The sequence below is a fragment of the Hibiscus syriacus genome, unplaced genomic scaffold, assembly GCF_006381635.1.
Source record: "Hibiscus syriacus cultivar Baekdansim isolate YM2019G1 unplaced genomic scaffold, ASM638163v2 tig00111099_pilon, whole genome shotgun sequence".
Lineage (NCBI taxonomy): Eukaryota > Viridiplantae > Streptophyta > Magnoliopsida > Malvales > Malvaceae > Hibiscus > Hibiscus syriacus.
Genome location: NW_024062984.1, coordinates 509,051 through 530,997, shown reverse-complemented (window position 1 = coordinate 530,997; position 21,947 = coordinate 509,051). Strand labels below are relative to the sequence as shown.

The 21,947-nt window shown below is 36.7% G+C and overlaps 2 protein-coding genes and 2 pseudogenes across 2 annotated transcripts; 2 read left to right on the top strand and 2 right to left on the bottom strand.

Moving 5' to 3' along the window:
- The first annotated feature begins 171 nt into the window (after positions 1-171).
- On the top strand, positions 172-1,654 carry LOC120153255 (Fanconi anemia group D2 protein-like). Its single transcript, XM_039165245.1, has 3 exons — positions 172-590; positions 1,227-1,481; positions 1,598-1,654. The coding sequence occupies exons 1-3, from the start codon at positions 243-245 to the stop codon at positions 1,616-1,618; spliced, it is 624 nt and encodes a 207-aa protein (XP_039021176.1). The 5' UTR covers positions 172-242; the 3' UTR covers positions 1,619-1,654.
- A 91-nt stretch (positions 1,655-1,745) lies between these two features.
- Positions 1,746-7,507, top strand: LOC120153327. Its single transcript, XM_039165309.1, has 15 exons — positions 1,746-1,934; positions 2,007-2,136; positions 2,216-2,262; positions 2,352-2,453; positions 2,613-2,752; positions 4,506-4,637; positions 4,750-4,888; positions 5,198-5,269; positions 5,718-5,807; positions 6,099-6,141; positions 6,284-6,390; positions 6,545-6,640; positions 6,949-7,148; positions 7,248-7,317; positions 7,397-7,507. The coding sequence occupies exons 1-15, from the start codon at positions 1,746-1,748 to the stop codon at positions 7,505-7,507; spliced, it is 1,668 nt and encodes a 555-aa protein (XP_039021240.1).
- Positions 7,508-9,440: 1,933 nt separating this feature from the next.
- LOC120153326 lies at positions 9,441-12,689 on the bottom strand (annotated as a pseudogene).
- Positions 12,690-13,289: 600 nt separating this feature from the next.
- Positions 13,290-16,020, bottom strand: LOC120153325 (annotated as a pseudogene).
- Positions 16,021-21,947: the final 5,927 nt, after the last annotated feature.

The window sequence follows — 21,947 nt, the reverse complement described above, 5'->3', positions numbered from 1 at the left end:
TCTATATATGTTTTGTTGAAAATATTGCGGGATTCAGTTGGAAGGTGCTTTAAGGTTTTCAGATTGCTTATTCTATTGGTATCGATGAGAAAATGCCTCGTGTTATTTTTTGTTTTGTTTTTGATTTAAATGCTTTCAGGGTTCTCATATCTTCACACGGAAGTAGTTTTGGACCCGCTAGAAATGAAAGCTTAGTTCGACATATTTTGCTGGTTGCACCAATTCAATTAGACCTTCAAATTATGCTCCTTGAGAAACTTCCTGAATATTTTGACACGGTTTCCGGAGATTCCGAAACGTCATTGTCCCTTGAAGACGATGTTGCTAGGCTTATCATTAATCAGTTTCGGTGGCTTGATTTTGTTGTTGATCCTAGTTCCTTCACGGATAAGTTATTGCAAGTGCTTTCCATTTGCCCTTTACACTTGAAAAAAGAGATAATTGGATCATTGCCTGAGATCATTGGTGATCAGAATAACAAGACTGTGGTTGATTCCCTTGAACAAATGCTTCATGAGGACCCATCTGTAATTGTTCCTGTGCTCGACTCTTTTTCAAATCTTAATTTGGACCATCAGTTGCAAGAACAGGTATATCATCTTCTCTTTAATTTCCCCTCATGTGGTTTACCTTATTTTTTCCTTTAAAATTTTATTTTAATGTTCTATTATATAGAGACATTTCTTGTAATGTAATGTAGTTATTGCAAGGGTAATGCAATTGACACTTTCTGCTCTTCAGCATAAAAGACTGATAAATATCGGGTTCAATATTTTGACTTCTTTTCTTACAATAATACAGCTATTTAATGCAACGAGAAGTAAACTGTTTGGAAACAACATGAACTGAACCGGCCACTAATAACATTAAACCTAGATCTGCAGAGGAGTTCCAAATAGTAATTTGATCACCATAATCATCTTTACTTGCCTTTAATGCACTTTTCATTCGTCCTTCCTGCATTTTCATTAAATGTATGTCTATATATTTTCCTGCTTGTTGATTTCAGAATATTTAATGTCAGTAGCCCAACTAAATACTCTCTAACAATATAAAAGTATTTTCATTTCAAGTGGGTTTTCCATTTTTTTTTTGACTGGAGAGACTTGACTTGATCCCTCTTCTTTTCATCATTGCAAGATATTTTTAGCAACCAATTAAAATTTTAAGGTGCTATGTTGCATTTGCATTGATATCTAATTTAATTCTATTTCTTCACATTGAAGGTCATAACTATAGCACTATCATGCATTAGAACAATTGATGCGGAGCACATGTCATGTCTGATTCAATTTTTACTACTCTCTGCCACACAACTAAATGTTCGCAGGATAATCTCACAGATACGTGAGCATTTACAGTTTGTTAGGATACCACATAATCGCACAATGCAAAAGAATAAACTCAAAGGGAAATTGCTTGTTGACAACACTGAGGCATCCATTCTAGATGCATTGCGATCTAGCCTTCAATTTAAGAGTGTAAGTAACTTGCCCTCTTCCTTATTTGGCAATACATGTTTTCTATATCCTCTTTCTTATTTGAAGATATATGTTCTAATTTAATACCCTGTTCTATATCTACACATTATCTATAGCTACTCTGTCAAGAGATTTAGAAGGAATTGAATGGCCTTGAAAAACCTCGAGATCACTGGCCTTTTGTTCTTTGCAAGCCAATACCTACTCAGCAAAAGAAAGGAAGGCCAGGAAATATTCCTAACAGAAAAACAAGAAAATAACAAAATGAGTTTCTGGAATATATTCAGCAAAATTCAAACAATCTTCGTGCCAAAGAAGAGCAACATATACCTGAGCCAGTTCCTTGCTCCCACAAATGCATTGATCAAGCATAACTTCTTGAATACAACCTTCAATAATTTTCTTCTTAAACACCTTTTTGAAGAGTTTGCTGATTCCTATTCAAGACAGGAAGTAAGGATCAATATCTTCCCTTATCTGATTAAGTACATTTTCTTTAAGAGACTTTCATGTGGCTTTATGCAGATTCTTGGTTCACTAGTTACTCATGTGGGCTCTGCTGTTAGTTTTGAAGTTAGTTCTGCTCAGCAGATTATGGCTTCACTTGCCACAAAACATGCAAGGGAACTCATTCCACTTTCTTCTCATATAAATGGTAGGTAAGCTTTTGCTTTTGAATTTTCTTTATCTTTTTCTGCTGTTGTGTTCTTCATTAGTTTAATGTTACTTCTCAGGAATCCTGGACTACTTGGAGGGATTGACTGTAGAAAGTCTTTATAAGGTTTATGCTGCTTATTATTTTTCTACACTCTTAAGCTTTATAAGGACAAAGTTGTATGTGCCAGTTCCATTTACACTCATCTAGTGCAGGTTTATGAGGTCTTCAGCCATATGACACTGCTAGCTCGCTCTAACGTTGACTGTCTGAGCTCTTCCATGGCGAATGAACTTTTTATAATTGTTCGGAGGCAGGTATGTTGTGCTAGCATGGCTGTTAACCATAGAGTGCTTTGAACATTGACATTTTGTGCAACTTTTAGATGTTATGTCTAAAATTTCTGTACCGTAGATTTGAATCGAGGATCTTAGTAATGGTGGTTGTTTTGACTAGCATTACCTTCAATTGGGCAGGTCAGTCATCCAGATCTGAAGTACAAAAAGATGGGTCTAATTGGAATCTTGAAAATAGTTTCATGTCTAGGAGGAGAAAGTAATGCTACTTTATCATCACAATTTGAGGTAGGACCTAGAATCAGTGTAAGCCCCTATCTGTGACCCTTGGTGATTATATTGTTCTTTAGTTTCTGATCGCTTTATCTTACTTTAAAAGTTGCAACATGTTAGTATTTTAACTGTACATTCTACGTGTGTCATGTTGTGATCTTCATGGTGAATTGATGTTGTTTTTGTCTGTTATCATGCCTGTCGTTTATCCTTGAATCCAAAAAGACTGTTTTTGTCTTCATGGTATTTATTTTGACCAAAAACTACTTTAGGTACTTAAATAAAAAAAAAGTAATATACTTTAGGTATTTATTCAGGGACGAAGTCAGAAACTTAGTTCAATGGAGCCAAGCATAATTAACAATAAAAAACAGGAGGGGCAAAATCAAAATAAATCAGAACTTGAAGGTCTAAATAGATATTTATTCATATATATTTTTTAATAATAGAAAATTTGTTTTGGGGGGAGGGCAGTGGCCCCTCTGAAACTATACTTAGTTTCGAACCTATACTTAATTGTGATATAATCCTCCTAATTAAAACTGAAATAAGAAAAAAGATTATTAATAATGATGACTGTTATAAAAAAGAGAAAATCACGTGATAATTAGATTTGAGTATAATTATAATATATTTTAGTATAATTGATTTGTAGGTACCGATTAATCAAGTATAATAGAGAACTTTAAATATGTTTTTAATTCATAAATAAAAACTAATATAGTTATACGCATAATTTCAGATTATTTTTAATTTTGCAACTTCTTTATTCTTTTTTTAGTCCAATGGTATTTCATTACAGAATTTTATCGTGGTCTGTATTTGTTTGGGTTATTTCTCGTCGAAGACTAATCAAGAAAGTTCCATATAATCAAAACAAGTTATTAGAAAATTTGAAGTTAAAAAAAATGTGGAATTTTAGTGATTTTTAACTTACAAAATATACTATATTTTTAACTTACAAAATATAAAATATACTAAGATATACATTTATAAATAATTTAGATCACTAAAATATAAAATATAATATAAATTTATATCTTATATTTTTTGTCAGAATTTGTGAGTAATTGAACTAAAAATACTGATTTGTTTTTTTTTTCAAAAAAAATTAGGGTAAATTACGTGTTTAATACTTTAACTATCAATTTTGGTCTATTTTAGTATCTAAACTTTTAATTTTTCAAAAGCATACCTAATGTTTAATCTTTGTTTTGTTTTAGTACCTCACCGTTAAAAACTTAACGGTTGATTTCCACATGGCATCTTTTTTATAGATAAATTATATCATCCATTACTCAATTATCTTCTCACTCCTATTTTGATCACTAAAGTTTAAATTTTTTTTAATTTAATTACTTAACCTTCAAATTACTCCTAATTTAATCACTCTAAATTTCAATTTTTTTATTTTTATTTTTTATATAAAATAATAAAAAAAAGGTCATGTCACAAAAAATACTAATAAAATAAATTATAGTGATTAAAAAAAGAGCAATTTGAAAATTGAGTAGTTAAATTGAAAATTTTTAATCTTTAGTACCAAAATAGGAGTTAAAAGATAATTGAGGGATAAATGGTGTAGTCTACCCATAAAAAATGCTGTCTCGTTAAATTTTGAATGGTAAGGTACTAAAATGAAATAAAAACAAAACATTAGATATTATTTTAAAAAAAATTAAAAGTTTAGATATTAAAACGGATTAAAACTGATAATTTAAATACTAAATACGTAATATACCAAAAAAAATAAGCGCTTTTGAAACCCTTAACGCCTGAAGTTGTGGTCCATGTGGGTAGAAGCAAAATCAGCGAATCTGGTTTTGCTAATCCAATTACTTTTGTCGCCATTGACGACCTGGCAAAAAAGTCCAAAGAGAACAAAAGACAATCTGAGAATTTCAGTGTGAGTGGGCGACTGCTCAAGGAAACGTACGACCCCCTCTCCTTTTATCACTACCGTTTTCAACTCTTCTTCCTTGTGCTACTCACACTCTCACAGCATTTTATAGTCACTCCTCTGTTCTTTTGTCTTCCTTTCTAGTCTCTCTCCGACGGACGAAATGGTTTCAGGTGCCGCGGCAGTCGACTCCACCCGCAACGCTACTGCCGGCATCACTCGTTTGATTCGAGGACTCGATTCTCTTGAAACCCGAGAGCAGTCTCTAGACATTCTCTGCAAGGTATAGCTTCAGCTTCCTTTGTTTTCTAAAAAAAGGTGATCAAATAATACAAAAAACCATTTGAAAGAGTTTGAACATCTCAGGAATCTTATTCGTCAGTTTTTGTTGGGTTATTAAAGAATGACTGAACCATTTTTGATATTTCAAAAGGATTTGCACTCTTTTTTCATGATCGTTACTCTCATTTCTTTTCGTTTTTGAGATCTTATTTCACCAAAGTTAGGGCTCTGATCATTAGATATAATATTGGCTTTCTAGTAATAAGTATGATATTTTTGGCTCATTTGTAATCTTTTCGTATCTCCTCAGAATAGACACACTTGTGAGAATTTGGCAATTTTATTATGGAATTCTTTTGGCACTATGAAGGTCCTTTTAGAGGTAGGTTTTGCTATTTCATTCTATTCTATGTTACTTCAACCTATTTATTTTTATTGCTTTTAAGTATTAGTCTTTGGCATTTCATTTTTTTAAGTATTAATGTTAACATCAATTTCAAATATGAATACGAACGATTCTTTAATATTACAATAAAAAATTGAAGAAGACGATAAACTCATTCCTATGTAGCACGTACTTGTATCTTATACTCACTGTTCATAAGTACAGTAGATTTCATGCATCTAGCAAGCATGGTTTATTTATCTATTTAAAATTTTAATGTTGTTATTTTACTCATTGTAATAATCAATTCTCATGCATCTCTAGAACAGTACTACTTATCCATCTGACCAATGTTATTCTCCAAGAAAAATAATAGACTTGAAAGCTTTATTGATAGATAAAATGCCCGTACCACTATATGATTGTATATCTTTTCATTATTCAGGTAATAACTTCAGCTTACCGTCCATTATTATCCGATACCATCACAGACAAAGCGGTAACACAAGTTTGCAATGCCATAGCGCTTCTCCAGGTCCATCCTTCTAGTTCTATTTTTGTGCATGAACATTGGCAAGTTTTAGCCTGTTACTTCAATGATTCTATCAATGGATATTGGTCCAAACATGCGGTGTTTTATTGTACAAAATGAATTCTTGTCATTGTAGCCTATTTTAATATCTTAAGCTTGGAGTTGAGAACTTCAAAGATGATTCTTCGGTTAACACTAGTGAAGTCTGTATTAATTTGTCTATGTATTTTTGGATTTTGGTAATTGTTAATTCTTTGAAAAGCTTAAATACATCCGTTCCTTGTATATTTACAGCCTGTAGCTTCTCACCCTGATACAAAGATGGCATTCGTCAGAGGTAACTGCACTTTTAGTCCTCCAAATACATGATTAATTTAGGAACTTCATAAGTCTTAAAATTCAATTGTTTTGCTTAAAAAATTATCATAATTTGTTGGTTGCATTACACAACCTGTTCTAATTGAAATATTTCTTTGTAGCCACTATGCCAGTGTATCTTTACCCCTTCCTGAACACCATGAGCAGTGAAAGGAACTATGAATGTCTAAGGCTCACCAGCTTAGGTGTCATTGGCTCACTAGCAAAGGTAGCCTTCCCTTACATCCTCTCTTCTGTTCTCATGTCAATCTCTTGCAGAATACTTGCATCATTAGAACTCATGGAGTTGAATTGAACGGTTTGTCAGTTAATGTATTTTACTATCTCTTGGCTCGTCTTTATCAAGTTTTCGGTTTGTGCAGGTTGATGATCCAGATGTGGTCGAATACCTTCTTTCTACCCAGATATTTCCTAGTTGCCTACGCTGCTTGGAGTTTGGCAGGACATTGTCAAAAACAGTGAGTGGTTCTTAAATAGAGAAATCTATCACAATATTGGATATGAATCAAAACCAACAACACCTAGTGGCTTATAAAAATGTTCAGGCTTGATAAATTGCAAGGGAAAAAATTTCTGTACACAGCTATGTTACCTTGGTACATGTCTGACATAAGGTTTCATATGTTTAAAAGATAACGACCTGGTATATCCATATTAGAAATATGTCGGATACGGGTACTTCAGGGAAAAAAAGAGTTCGGATTAACATACTTAGCTAAATCCTTGAAACTAACATTATCAGCTGCTAATATCATGTACACCACAGGTTGCCACATTTATAATTTACAGAATCTTACTGAATGAGAAAGGTCTCAAGTACTGTTTCATTCTTGCGGAACGATATCTTGCTGTAAGCCAATGTTTGGCGAAAGTGATCGAAAGTCTCGGTGAAGAAGATGATGAAAATTTGCCGCGCCTGCTGAGGAACATCATCGGTTGTTATCTCAGGCTATCGGAAAACCAAAGGTTAGCCAAAAAAAAAAAATACATGTTCTCTATATACATATAGACGTGTATATATCATATTTACCGGTTCATTCTCTTGGAACTTGTTTCTGCATGTAGGACACGACAACAATTGTCAAGCTACGTTCCGTGGAAGTTGATGGAGTACAAATATGTCAATATCCTCCAAGTAAGCTACATTCTGTGTTTCTAGAGAAGAAAAGCAATGCCTTTGAACAATTCCACATGCTAATTAATTTACTTTTCAGGGTGATCCAGAATCCCTTGGCAACCTACGACGATTGATTCACAATCTAAAATTCACCCACAGCCCTGCAACTCGATCTACCAGCCAGTCGCAGGGGCCGTTCATTCGATGATGGAGAATGTAATTTACCTTAGTCAGGCTGGTCGAGGCAGTCACTTGAAAATACACAGTATACAATATCAAATATCCCCTGCATAAACTGAACTTTATAGACTTATACAGTAAGTGTATAGACATGCATATGTAGACTAAAAAACAAACTCATAATAGTAGTTTCAGTATCCGAGACACAAATATATTAGTCTGGGTATTATTTGTTTGCTGATATGGCTGTAAACGATTCGAGTCAAGCTTGACTCAACTGAAAAACTCTGAAATGGAGCTCGACTCGATTTGAAAACTCGTAAGGTTAAAATTTTTAAACTCGACTCGAATTCAAAATCATGAATTGAACCTCGTAAAGAAAAAAATCTTAAATTTAATTCAATTAAAGGTTAAAACACAAACTCGAATTTTTTATAAAAAAAATCTTAATATATTATATTTTCGAGTTGCTCACGAGCTTTTTGAATTGAGTATCAAATAGCTCGTTTTGACTCGTTAAAAACTCGAGTCGAGCTCAAACTCAGGTCTAGTCCATTCGAATCGAATATTTATCGAGCTTTGACCGAATCGATCTCGAGTAGCTCATCATCTGTCTCATCTCATTTAAATCCTATTTGCCACGCCAATTATTGTATTCTATAAATATACGATTAGTGCTAACAAAATATGTTCGAGTTCGAAATCTGTCTGCATTGATTTGAATTGGTAATGATTTGAGCTCGAATATATTTTATCTACAAAGATTCAAACTCAAAAATATCTTATAGAACATTGTCACTGTTAACTTTTAATTATTAGTTACTTCAAAGCTTTGGCTACCCAATTTTATGAGTTTATATCATTAACAACAACAACAAAATTCTATTTCTATATACAATAAGGTAAGGGGAGGAAGGTTGGTAGGCTGCCCTCAATACCAGATTGAGAGTAACTTCCGTGAAAGATCTTCGGTAATTTAAAAAATTAAAAAAATACAAATACAAATTAAATATAATACATGTATAAATAAATAAATAAATAAATAAATAGTTGAACAGTCTTCATATGCAATCATTCATATGCGGTCTGTAATGGAAAGTAATCTCTGTAAATAAATTCTGTCTAAAAATCTCTGCATATAAACAAAAAAAATTGAAAAATAAAATAAAAAACAATGTATTTTAATAAATAAGGATTTGGATATTGTCTTGGCCTTTTCAACGGCTGTGATTTTACCAGATCCCCCTCTGATTAGATCATACCTTTGAAACACGCTAGCTAGTATTAACGAAGCCGATCCTGCACATTGCTTATTCGACCGTATAACTGAGTTCAAAATCCTTCCTCGCTCGAGCGAACTGAATCGTGAGAGGCGGGTTGAAGCGCAACGTCTCGTAAACAACTGAGTTCACTAGCTCCGTATCTTCCACCGAGTTAAACTCTAGCTCGTGATGGGTGGGATGGTTTTCTCACTTCTTCTTTCAGCCCGGCTTGTAATCCGGGGAACATTAGTACCAATTCTACACCTGAAGAACGTGTCTGGTCCATGGAACCAGAAGTAGTCTAGACGGTCGGATATTATTCCTACCAAAGGCCAGCCGTATGATCCTGGGATTGTGCGTCGCCAGAGCTTTGATGATGAAGATGGTGCTGATAGTGACTCAGCTGACAACGGTCGCCATGAGCATGGAGATCTAGCTTTTAAGTGCCGGAAAAAAAAGAGAAGACTTGATTTCGTTATTCGAGAAGTAAGAAGGGGTTATGTTTGGATACTTGAAAATAAAAGCCATTTAATAAAAAATATAATAAAATTATGAGAATAATTTATAAAAAAAATAAATAAATTAATCAGAATAATTGATTGTTTTGATCAGATTATATAAATCAACCATTAGATATATACAAGTGAAAGAGTAAATTTTAACCAAAGAAAAAACATAACCACCTCCGGTCGAAGAGGAAGATACAAAGTGGCTTGCCCTTTTAGTTCTGGAAGTTTCTAGTTTTAAATACCTTACCATCATGCGGGACACTTGTATTAACAGCACCCTGCCAACTGAGGAAAGCAGCTTATGTGGGGACTTTATCCAGTTTAACCTCCCAAACACCTAAATGTACAAAGTGAAGGGGTTATGAACCACAAAACTTGAGCATTTTTCAGGCTTTGAGCTCTGTGCTTGCTTCAGGCAGGGAGGGGTGATCCACCATGTTTGCTTGAAAACGGTGTAGACCTTTTCGACTTGCGTTTCGTAGCGACGAGGGAAGGTTCCTCTTCCCGGTACTCTCGCATGGCTAGATCGATGTCGTCGTCATCGGCACTTTTGAAAACCTGGTGCATGTAGGCATTCTGAAGGAACCCTTTCAAGCTCAAGTACGGTTCCCTTTCTCGCTCCAATGTATCCTTCATCATTGTTTCCTACAAACAAAAAAAGTGTTGGATGGGGGTATGTTGAATTACTTCTAGTCATGTAAGCAGGGTTCAACAGATAGCCAACCTGTAAAGGATACCAGACAAAAGACGGTTCATACCGCTTTTTTGCAGAATCTGTGGAACCATATGGTCAATACAGGAAGGGTGATAAGCAATGGCGTCGATGAGGCAGCTTCTTTTGTGCTCAGTAGTCCCATTAGTAGCAACTGCGAGACGATTAATGCGAAATGATACGTAGATGAACATCAGGCCAGAATGCAGCAGCACTGTCGTACTCTTGATTGTAGACATTTATGATCTACAAGTTCATTTAAGTACGTATGAGAGTAAGAATCTGCAAAGAACACAGAACAAACAGTCTTGGTATACGACATAAGCCAACCCGAAGAACACGATTATGAAAGGAAGCAAGATAGGAGTAACCACAGCGTAAACAAGACCGAGTAAGAAGTAAAGCTGTATTTGAGGTTCTCCGGTATTGAAACCAATGGTTCCGGGATCCATCGCCTCTTCCCTGTCCGTTTTGGTCTTAACCAAGAAGAAATTCTTCAAGTGGTAGATTATCAAGGGTTTCAACCTCAGTATTTCGGCAGCAACTCCAGCCCAACCGTCCACCATTATAAGTAATGAAGAATGTTGCCTTCATCGGAATTGACGCACCAATTGTCTTTGGTATCCTACAAGTTGCCACATGCGGACATATAAGAGAAATATTTGAATGATAAAATCACTAGCCGTACTAGCTATGTTACCACTGCTAAATTAGATCCTAAACTCTCAAGGCCACTAAGGATAAAACAGACAACATAAAAGATGACAATAAATACTACGACTGCACATGCACATGAACGTACGCTTGACCAGTGATAGAACTAAAGAGAATAAGGCTATATGAGAACATACTCTTAGTATACTGATGTATGAACTGATTTAGTTGCTGAAATGCAGTTCTGGTGATTATGCTTCCGAGAAACACATTGATAAACTGAAAGAAAAAATATCTACTTGCTGATCTCCTTTCCAGAGCCGGTAGGCTGATAAATCCTTCGAACTTCGACATTATCATCAATATTGTGGGCAGAAATATAAGAAATAACTTCAGAGCAATCCCAGGAAGAAAGCCTTGAATGAATGACTTTATGAACTTCCTGCAGAAATATTAATTCTATTAATTTTATGCGGTTGAACGAAAAGTGTAAAAAGTAAAAAAAATGTTTAAGCTAAAGAAAGTTTTAGTAGCTACTATAGTTATTTGCTAATGAAGCTTGGCCTAAAAGCAATAAAAGGACGACAACAATTTCCTTTGCTATTCAATGAAAGACCAAGAATATTATAGAGAAGAAGAAGAAGAAAACTCACGCTTGGATTATAGGTTTAAGGAAAGGAATTGCTTTCTCAATGCTCTCTATATCAGCAAGGGACTGCACGATTGCGATAGGAATCATGAAAAAGAATGTAAGGAAGAACAATGCAACAGCGGCAATGAGCCTCCGGATTGTGAGAAAAACAAATGGAATTGCAAGGTTTTCCAAGTACACGTCTCGTGGTTCCGGAGCCCACTCGGTCAAGTCGTGTTTCTACATTGTTGAGTTTGTGCACAAACAGCAGCTCCCCATCGAGTTTTGAAGGAAACAAACGCTACCGGCATGATTGATTTAGGGTTGTTAGTAATCTTCTCCCTCTCCGGGGATATCTGGCAGTCATGGAGGGAACAGAAGATTAAGAACACACACTTTCACTTACACTATTTGAATGCAAATAAGTTTGATAAGTTCAAAGATTAAGAAAGAAAAATGAAAAAAAAATACTATTGAGATAATCATTTCAAGCAATAATGTTGGATTTAGAAACTGAAGCCAATGATTAAATATTCATGCATGATGCATGCATGCAGCTTAAAACTACAAGCTATTGAGTCTGAAACCATGCTTACTACCGGTTATGGACATAATAAGCTTAAGGAACAACTAACCAGTACATTGGTCGACAAATTGGGGATCTTAAAATGAGTATTTGAGGTCTACGTTACTCGAGCTTGGGTGTAAGTGTAAGACATAGGTATGTATCCGATACGGATATGGTTAAGTTTTTTCTATTTTTTCCATGTATTTAGAGGATCCTTAGAGGTCACATCCCCATATTCAAGTGTTGGACACGAGTGTCAGACATGAATACTTCATAAAAAGTAAGGAGTCATTAAAAAATCATGCATTTAGAGTCACTACAGGATCATATCCCTTCACCTATATCTGGACATACAATCATACACCAATACGATGTTGGGCACAAATACTTCATAAAAATAATGTGCCAAAGCAATATAGTTGATTTTCTAAGGAAAGTTGACTGCATAAAAAGAAATGTTACATCTCTAGATTATCTCTCAACTTTCGCTGTATAAATGTCGACTGCATCTACGCTTTCTCCCCAAAGGCCAAGGAAACCCGTCTGCTCGATGGAAGAGAAATTCATCAAAAGATGTCAGTTATCCAAGAAAACATGCACACACAACCATGAGCTCATCAGCTTTATTTCTAGTTGAATTCTAAAAGATAAAGCAAACTATTGAAAGCAACTTAATAATGTAAAAGCAAGGGTAGAGACAAATATCTCTAGATGTTAATTGTCACATTATTTGCAAAAAGTTAACCTTCAGTAATGGTCTCATAGACGGATTCCTTTCGTATTTATTTTGATAGTAGTCAAGCCAAGTCTTACTTCTCTTCTTCTCCTTGACCAAACCTGAAAGCTTGTTAGTATCATAAACCACCTGCAAGCAAATAATTATGACAAAAACCAGAGGAAGTATATTTCAGCATTCAAATGAGTTAAAATGAAGCTTAACATGTCCAAAGATATATATATTGATTCCCACTCAGTGTTCCCCGGAAAGTCGAGAGATTAAAGAAGCAAAGCAATTGGAAAGACTGAAAAAATAATTATTGATATTCCATCATCTGTTGCATTGATTTATACAAGCTGTTTGTCAGTAGATGGCCCGTGCGAGAAATTTGAATAAATGTGATCTATAAGGGCTATTCACCACTGGGTACACTATTATTCTTTTGAAACATAATAACACATTTTCAAGATCTTGAGTATTAATATGTACTAAATAACTCGTTTTATCAACAAAAAAAAAACTTTACAGTCGTATAAGTCTATTAATACCAGATTGTATGTGAGTTGACGAAAATTTACAATTATTAGATAACTACAGTCTGAAGAGAGAACATGAAATATAAAATGACAAGATAAAGGTAAAATTACAGTACGAACAAAAAGGTTCAAAAGCGGACAGGCAGCCATTGAAACTGATCGAAGTTTCAAGAGCTTCATCCAAAAAGAAGTTAAGCTAAAAATCTGTGATTTAAAAGGCCACCGTTTCTAATAAACTGTATTAGCGAAGTTGCCCGAGTTTTTGCAATGCTTCTTATGTGAAGAATACCATTCACATGATTAATATTAGCCTTTTCTCACAAGCCAAAAACAAGTGAAACCCCACTGTTATTATATAATCAATACAAATAATCACATCAGTTTCTTTGATTCAAGCACACGTGTCAGCAACCGCGCCCAAGGGGGGGGCGTCTTTCTTTTTGAGTGAACAATTTTGAACTTTACCGGAATCAGGAAGTAGAGTTGACATTAGTTCTTCGGGTGAACGGCAATCTGGTGGATGTCCATGTCTTTCAACATTACAGAACGCCCACGAGAATCACACGGAGCAGTCCTTGAGCCACAAATGCTCTCATGCTCCGACAGTCCTCTTAATCTGTCCCGAACATCCATGGCAGAGCTTCCAGCTTGAACCATGTCTCCACAAAACCGACATGTGATTAAGCGCAGGGGGCAATCCGGGGCTTGGTGTTGCACCTATCCATATAAAATCAAAGAAAAAATTTATAAAAAAGTAAAGAAAGATGCACCTGAATTTTCCATTTCCAATCACTGGGTTCTTGTTTCTACTACTATTAAGAGCTAAACCAAAGATCACGATGCTCCTTTAGATACCTTAGGTGACGGATCCGTCAAATATGATATATTTCAACTTCATGTCCAGAATAAGAAAACCGACTCGGTGGAGCAAATTTAGACATGCTACAACAGGGTGCCAGCCATTTGAAGTTTTATATCTAGAAAAGGAAAACCTTTGATTTTACTAGACTATACTAGAAAATGTTGACTACACTAGCAGCACTAAAATCCCAATATCCTACAAAGTATTTACAACCTAATAGAACACCGAAAATTGTAATTTACTTCGAGGATTCATGCTTGGTCTTATCCATCATCCACTAGCATAGAAAGGGCTAGTTTGTATACCATCTTTTAACTTGAACTGTCACAGACTGAGACCATATAAGTTATGCAGTAACTAACATTCTTACAGAACCACAACAAAAGCTAATTAACTTCATGAATTAAGGTGTTTCAACTTATTAAATAAAAGAAAAGGGTGCCAGTTTTAATGTCCAAGTTAATTAAAAGAAAGTAAATCGAAGTAAATTGACTACAAAAGGAATGTGGCTTACCATGTCTTCCTTCTCAAGGACTACACCACAAGGGCACCTAAGTGGTTCATGAAAAACTTTCATGTGCTTCTCCATCTCTCCTGATTGAAAAGCTTGCCCACATTTGTTGCAATGCACATGATTTTTGGCCTCTTTCATCCTAAGCACTATGCCACAACCAGCAAGTGGACAAACAACATTATGTCTACTACAGTATGCTTCATGCGGTGCTATACTCCTACTGGGTATAAAATGCTTGCAATTTCGACACTCTTCAGTATCCACCTCCATTGAAGATGAATGCATGGCTTGTTTTCCCGCCTTACACTTGCTGTTCTCTTGAACATGCACCGATACCTGGTACTTGGTTGTTCCTTTGAATCCATAGACAGCAAGGCTGTAAGTACCAGTACCCAAGTTCCTATCTTTGAAAGTGAGGATCAAAGTCCTCGAACCAACATCATGGGAAGACCATTCATGTTGGTGCCGGTTTGGGAATATTAGGGGATGCCTGGATACATAAAGGTCAGTATCTCTGCATCTATCTTTACCTCTATTTTGACATCATCAGAAACAATTGTTTCCCATGTATCATCATCAATAGAGAACTTATAATACATGTAATTTCCTTCCTCAACTGATCCAGATTCTATTGTGCCAAATACAAGTGGTTTTAGGACATACTGATCTGTCCTATCTGATTCAACGCCAGGGTTGACAATATCCACCTCAATATCTGTTTCCAAGACAGATATGCTTGAAGAGGGCTTCAGCTCAAGAACATGCAAACTATATGTGAGTTCCCCATATTTAACTGTAAGAACATCATCTTGAAAGAGGGTAGCATGCTGGCGAAAGCTTGTTTCAAGGATCGCCTTGTGATTTGGTAAGTCAGAAAAGCCAATTCCATCAGGTTGAAATTTAGCATACGTATCTTTCGGAAGTCGAACATAACGAACCTCAACCAAGGGAACCATTGGAGTGTCCACAGGGAACAAATTACTCCATACATGAGGCGGAATCGCGACTGACCCTTCATCTGCAGTGAATTCCAAAACACCTGAATGAGTGGTTCTACTGTATTCAAAAGTGTTTGATTTAATTATTTTATTTTTATTAAATTTATCAAAGCATATTTGCTATGTTCCTAATTTGTTTGTGAAAAAAATCACCAGAAGTATAATAAATAATTATCTCCAACTTAAATAATTAATCAACTCAAATTAAATAAACTAACTTAATTAATACGAAAAACGATCATATAAATTAAAGAGTTTGAATAATATTATTTTATATTTATATCATGGATAAAAATATTTTATTGAAAATATCCATTTAATAAAATTCATTTAATAATTACTATAATTTAATGGATTTTTAAAAAAAAAATTGCTCATGAATCGAGCGAGTTCAATGGTAAAAGAATTATTATTCCTTGAAGTCTCAAGTTTGAGCATTAAGATTGTCAGGGTGTGAGCGTTTAATTTCAAATGATTGAAAATTATCTTTGAACAAATATTGCCTTGTACTTATCCCAGATTAATAAAAAAATAAAATTATCTATTTTTCTTGCGTAGTGATCTTTTACAGTTGCATTTCTTTAGGTAATTATCATCATTTGTACAAATACTTATAAATTAAAGTATACATATATATATTGTTTAATTGTAGAAAAAACGATGAAATATTTAATTACATTTATATACTTCAGTTAAGATATCAACTTAATAAAGAACATTATCATCGGTATATTTAATTATGTAACAACCCGGAATAAAATTTAGAGAAAAAAAATTTAATTAAGTAATTTGGCAAAATTTGAGGATTAAATCGGAAGTTTTCAAAATTGTAGGCCATTTTAGAAGTTAAAGGAAATTCAGGGACCAAGCCCTGCATTACTCCTTTTAGTGTCGGCAGAAAATTTAATATAAACGTATGAATGGTTTTCTGTTTTCAAAACAGAAAACAATTGTGAAATTCCTCCTCCCGCACTCTACTTCAAAGCCGATTCCGACGCCGTTCGACGTCCAATCGTAAAATTGAAACCACCGTTGTGTTCATCATCAAGCGAGGAACAAACCCTTCAAATTAATTGAAGTGAAACGCTGCCAAACGTCGGGAATTTCCAGTCAAAGTAGCGACGGTTTTGTTAGCTCTATCGCCGAGGAAATCTTAAATTCACCGCTGATCGTTGCTCCGTTTACGACACCTCCCGCACCATCGTGTTCCTTGTGCCGTTCCGAGTTCACCGGTGTCAACCTTGTCCGCCGTAGACGGCGGCGCGTGAGGAGGTGGAGCAGTCAAAGATTCGGCCGATTTGAAATCGAGCTCTCCGCCGTTCAAAAATTTGAACCGATCGTTGTAAGTATCTCGAAATCGCTCAAAATAATTTTTAGAAATTTTTCCGGGATTTTTAGGGCCCCGGAGGACGCCTAACGCGCCACACGCGCCGCCGCAGGGCGTGTGGCTGCTGGAAACCGGTTTAACCGGTTTTCAACCGGTTCTGACCGGTTTGACCGGTTCTGACCGGTTTGACCGGTCTGAATCGGTTTGACCGGTCTGACCCGACCCGACCCGACCGTTGACCCGACCCGACCGTTGACCCGACCCGTTGACTTTCTTTGACCAAAACCTAAGATGGCTTTGACCGAGCATTAAACGACCGTTAATCTTTTCCGAGTATACCTATCCTGATAGTTTTCGACGTGCCGAATCCGTTTCCGTGGTCCGTTTTGTCAAATTCGAATCCGAAGGTCTCCAAATCTACGGTCAAAGTGGTTGACTTTGACTTTGACCAAGAATTTGAATTTTCGAAAAGTCATACTTTATGTTTTTCGACTCCCTGATTCCGATTCCGCAATCCGTTTGGCCAAATTCAGACTCGAAATACCTCAAATTGATAGTCAAACCCGAAAAATGCTTATATACTTAAGAAGTTTAGCTTTGAACAATTAAATAGGATTTGGGACTGATAAATATTATTGTTTGAAGGTACAAGAGACTCTCTGGATCGTTCGACAGCTCGACCCAGCTCTTCTAGATCAGTTAAACCACGTGTACCAGTATTCACCCGTTCGAAAACTATAGCAGAGCGTGGTGAAACCAGCAATCAGTAGATTTGTTATTTGAATCTATTGTCGAGGTGTGTTCCCTACTTATTATTGAACTGTTTTATTGGTTTTAATATGTAGTACACCGAATTCATTGGCTATTGTTTTATGGATGCACCAATTTAATGTGACAATTTATGGAATATGGCTGCTATCTAATTTTTGTTTTGAACTGGTATATGATTACCATGTTTTTGGATTTATGGAATTTGTGTCACGGTGCAATTGAACTTTGGAATTGAATTACGATGGAATAGCTCTGATCAAGCTAACTGGGCCTAATGTGACTCTTGAGGGCCCCAAGATGTTTCATTAGGTCGGCTTTCCTTTGCTGTGTGCTTAGGGTAAGCTATATGGACTTATTGACTTGGGCTTAAGGATACAAGCTTCAGAGTCTATCCTTAAGTCGGCTTTCTTTTTGCTATGTGCATAAAGTAAGCTATATGGAAAATAATTTTGGGAACTACTGATGGTGTACCGGAAAAGGGTTTAAACTATGATTTTCAAAAAGTTAAACTCTTTTACGAATTTGTGAGATTATTGGACTATGATTTGTACCTATTGTGATTTTATGGAAATGTTGGGACACACTGAGCCTAGCTCACCTTTTGAAAATGTTTTCCCATTTCAGATACTGTTGGTTAGATACCTTGGTTCGAGCACTTGGAGGATCAACATATCTCTTGAAGTAAATCAGATTGTAATGTTTTTATCTGGCAAGTTGACTTTATTTTGGTGACATGGACCTTATTTTAAAATATTGGATTTTATAATGATAACTCTTTTGCTAATACTGCTCGGTTTATTGTGATATTGAATTTGAAGACATGTTTTAAATTACATTATTATTTATTGGTACTATATTTATGAGTTGGATTTTGATATTATAATTTGTTTATAATTTCAGGTTATTTATAATGTGATTTTATATTGATGAAATAACGGTTTCGAAAAATGTATTTAATAATCATAATGTGATCCACTAGACTTAGTCGAAACGCATAGGCCGGGTCTAGGGGGTTACATTTATTGGTATCAGAGCTTTTGGTTTTTAACCCTCGGACTGTGTATGAGTCCACATTGAAAATACAGTTTTGAAATATTTTACAAAACGAGTTACTAAGGCCATGTCACAAAGTTATTAAGATTTTAACTATGTTCGAGACTCCAAGTGCTTATCTAACCTTAAGTTTATCTTCTGTAGTAATCTCGAGATCTACCAAAATGAGTGCTAGACGTGGTCGTCGAACTAGTCGTGGACGAGGTCGAGTAGCTAGATTTGCAGATCCGATTGATGAGATACGAGTAGATCCCCCACCTCCAATAGGTGATCCTGCTCCTACGACACCAACGAATATGCCACCTACCGATGGTATTGGCATGACTACACCGATCATAGGAGCGACCGATATTGAGTCAGAGTCTACTGGAGTTGCATTGGATGAGAATTTTAGTAGACAGTTTCTGCAGTTAATACAGGGAGCAGTTAGAGCTACTGGTGTTGTATCTGAGGTTCCTATTTCACAGACGTTGATTGCCAATGGAGTTAGAACTTTTGGGGGACAGATTGGTGGAGCTCCTACTGAAGCTGAGGATTGGCTCCAGGATACAGAGAGACGCATGGATCATTGGGTTTGGACTCAACTAAGAGATATCTGGTGTTGTAACAATGTTAGATGGTAATGCCTACACTTGGTGGGAGTCAGTGACCAGTAGTGTTCCTACCGATCGTTTGACCTGGAATTTCTTTAAGGATCGCTTTCGGAGTCGTTTTCTGGGAGAGCGCTACTTAGCTCAGAGACGACAACAGTTTCAAGACCTGGTTCAGGGAGACATGACTGTTTCTGAATATGAGATCGAGTTCCTGAAATTGCTGAAGTATGGATTCAGTATGGTACCTACGGAGAGAGATCGATGTCGTAAATTTGCCCTTGGACTCAGATACGAGCTGCGTAGGCAAGTTGTAACCCATCAGGATGAGATATTTGATGTGCTGGTGGGCAGAGCCAAAGATGCGGAAGAGGTGGAGGTTTTAGCTTCTGGTAGAGAGCGTGTTGATCAAGATCGATCTAAGAAATTTTCAGGCCCGATGGAGTCATCAGCACAGTCCGGAAAGAGGACTCGTACTTCAGCCCCTCAGAGAAGCAATACACGTTTCAGGCCTGCAACATCCTCACCTTTAGCTGTCAGTCGAGGCGGTTCCTCGTCGTATTATAATGGGCCCCTTTGTGAGTATTGTGGTAAACAGCACTCAGGAGAGTGTCGTAAGAAGATGGGTCTTTGCTATCAGTGTGGATCTAGTGGTCATTATCGGAGGGATTGTCCTCAGTTAGTTTCGTTTGAGCAGACCACTACCCAAACTCCTGTGCGTTCGCAGACTACAGTACAGACCCCAATTAGAGATCGTAATCAAGGAAAGACTCGAGGATCAGCGTCCAGGATAGACAGTAGAGCCCGACCTCAGCAAAATAGAGGGCCAACAGCTTCTGAGGCTAGACAGCCAGCTTTGGTTTATGCAACTAGACGTCGTGACGACAGAGATGAGCCTGAGGTTATTGCAGGTACATTTACTATTTATTCTACCCCATACTTTGCATTATTGGACAATGGTTCCACTCACTCCTATGTATCGAGCTCAGTATCTCGAAACCTTCAGATTCCGATCGAGAACACTGAAAATACTGTTACAGTTACAAGTCCAGTAGGACAAGCGGTATTAGTGAATAAAGTATTCCGGCGTTGTCCTCTCGAGGTTCAGGGAGAAATTTTTCTCGCTGATCTTATGGAGCTTCCTTTAGAGGAGTTCGATTTAATTCTTGGAATGGATTGGTTGAATAAACACAAGGTAAAGCTGGATTGCGAATACAAGCGGGCTACTCTGAAGACTTCAGATGGTCGGACTGTTGTGTTAATTGGTGAACGGCGTGGTTATCTCTCCAATATAGTTTCAGCGATGGAAATTGATCGTATGATCCGGAAGGGATATGAGACCTTCATTGCTTGTATTTTGAACACCAAGGGTGCATTGTCCACGATCGAGGAGATTCGTACAGTTAGCGAGTTTCCTGATGTTTTTCCGGAGGAGTTGCCTGGGTTACCTCCTGATAGAGAGGTAGAGTTCGAGATTGAGACTTATCCGGGATCGTCACCTATTTCTATGGCACCTTATCGTATGGCTCCAAGGGAACTTAAAGAGTTGAAAGTCCAATTGCAAGAATTATTCGATCGAGGATTTATCCGACATAGTACTTCACCATGGGGAGCTCCAGTTCTGTTCGTGAAAAAGAAGGATGGGTCGCTAAGATTATGTATTGACTATCGGAAATTGAACAAGATGACGGTCAAGAATAAATACCCACTACCCAGGATTGATGATTTATTTGATCAATTGCGAGGAGCTATTGTATTCTCTAAGATTGATCTTCGTTCGGGGTATTATCAATTGAAAGTTAAAGGATCAGATATTGCAAAAACGGCTATTTGCACTAGATATGGTCATTATGAATTCTTAGTGATGCCTTTTGGTTTGACGAACGCTCCTGTAGCTTTCATGGATTTGATGAATCGGGTGTTCCGACCATATTTGGATCAATTTGTGGTGGTCTTCATTGACGATATTCTGATCTATTCTCGTACTGAGGCAGAGCATGACGAGCATTTGAAGATCGTTCTGCGGACTTTGAGAGAGCATCGTCTATATGCCAAACTAAGCAAGTGTGAATTTTGGCTTCAAGAAGTGTCGTTTCTGGGGCATATTATTTCTGCGCGAGGTGTTCAGGTCGATCCCAGCAAGATAGAGGCTATTATGAATTGGAAACGACCTAAGAACGTATCTGAGATCCGCAGTTTCTTGGGCTTGGCTGGTTATTATCGACGTTTTGTTGAGGGCTTCTCGATCATTGCTTCTCCTTTGACAAAGTTGTTAAGGAAGAATGTGCCGTTTGACTAGGGCGAGGCACAACAGGAGAGCTTTGAGAAATTAAAGGCGGTTTTGACTCAAGCACCGGTGTTGATTCAACCAGAGTCCGGGAAGGATTTTACAGTGTATAGTGATGCTTCACACTCAGGACTTGGCTGTGTTTTAATGCAGGAAGGTAAAGTGGTGGCTTATGCATCCCGTCAGCTGCGACCTCATGAGTGTAATTATCCTACTCACGATTTGGAGTTAGCAGCAGTGATTTTTGCCTTGAAGATTTGGAGACACTATCTTTATGGAGAGAAGTGTTATATTTTCACGGATCATAAGAGCTTAAAGTATCTCCTGACCCAGAAGGAGCTTAATTTGAGACAACGGCGCTGGCTAGAGCTTCTGAAGGATTATGATTGTGTGATTGATTATCACCCTGGTAAAGCTAACATTGTAGCGGATGCTTTGAGTCGAAAGACGGTATCGGAGTTGAGATCTTTAATGGC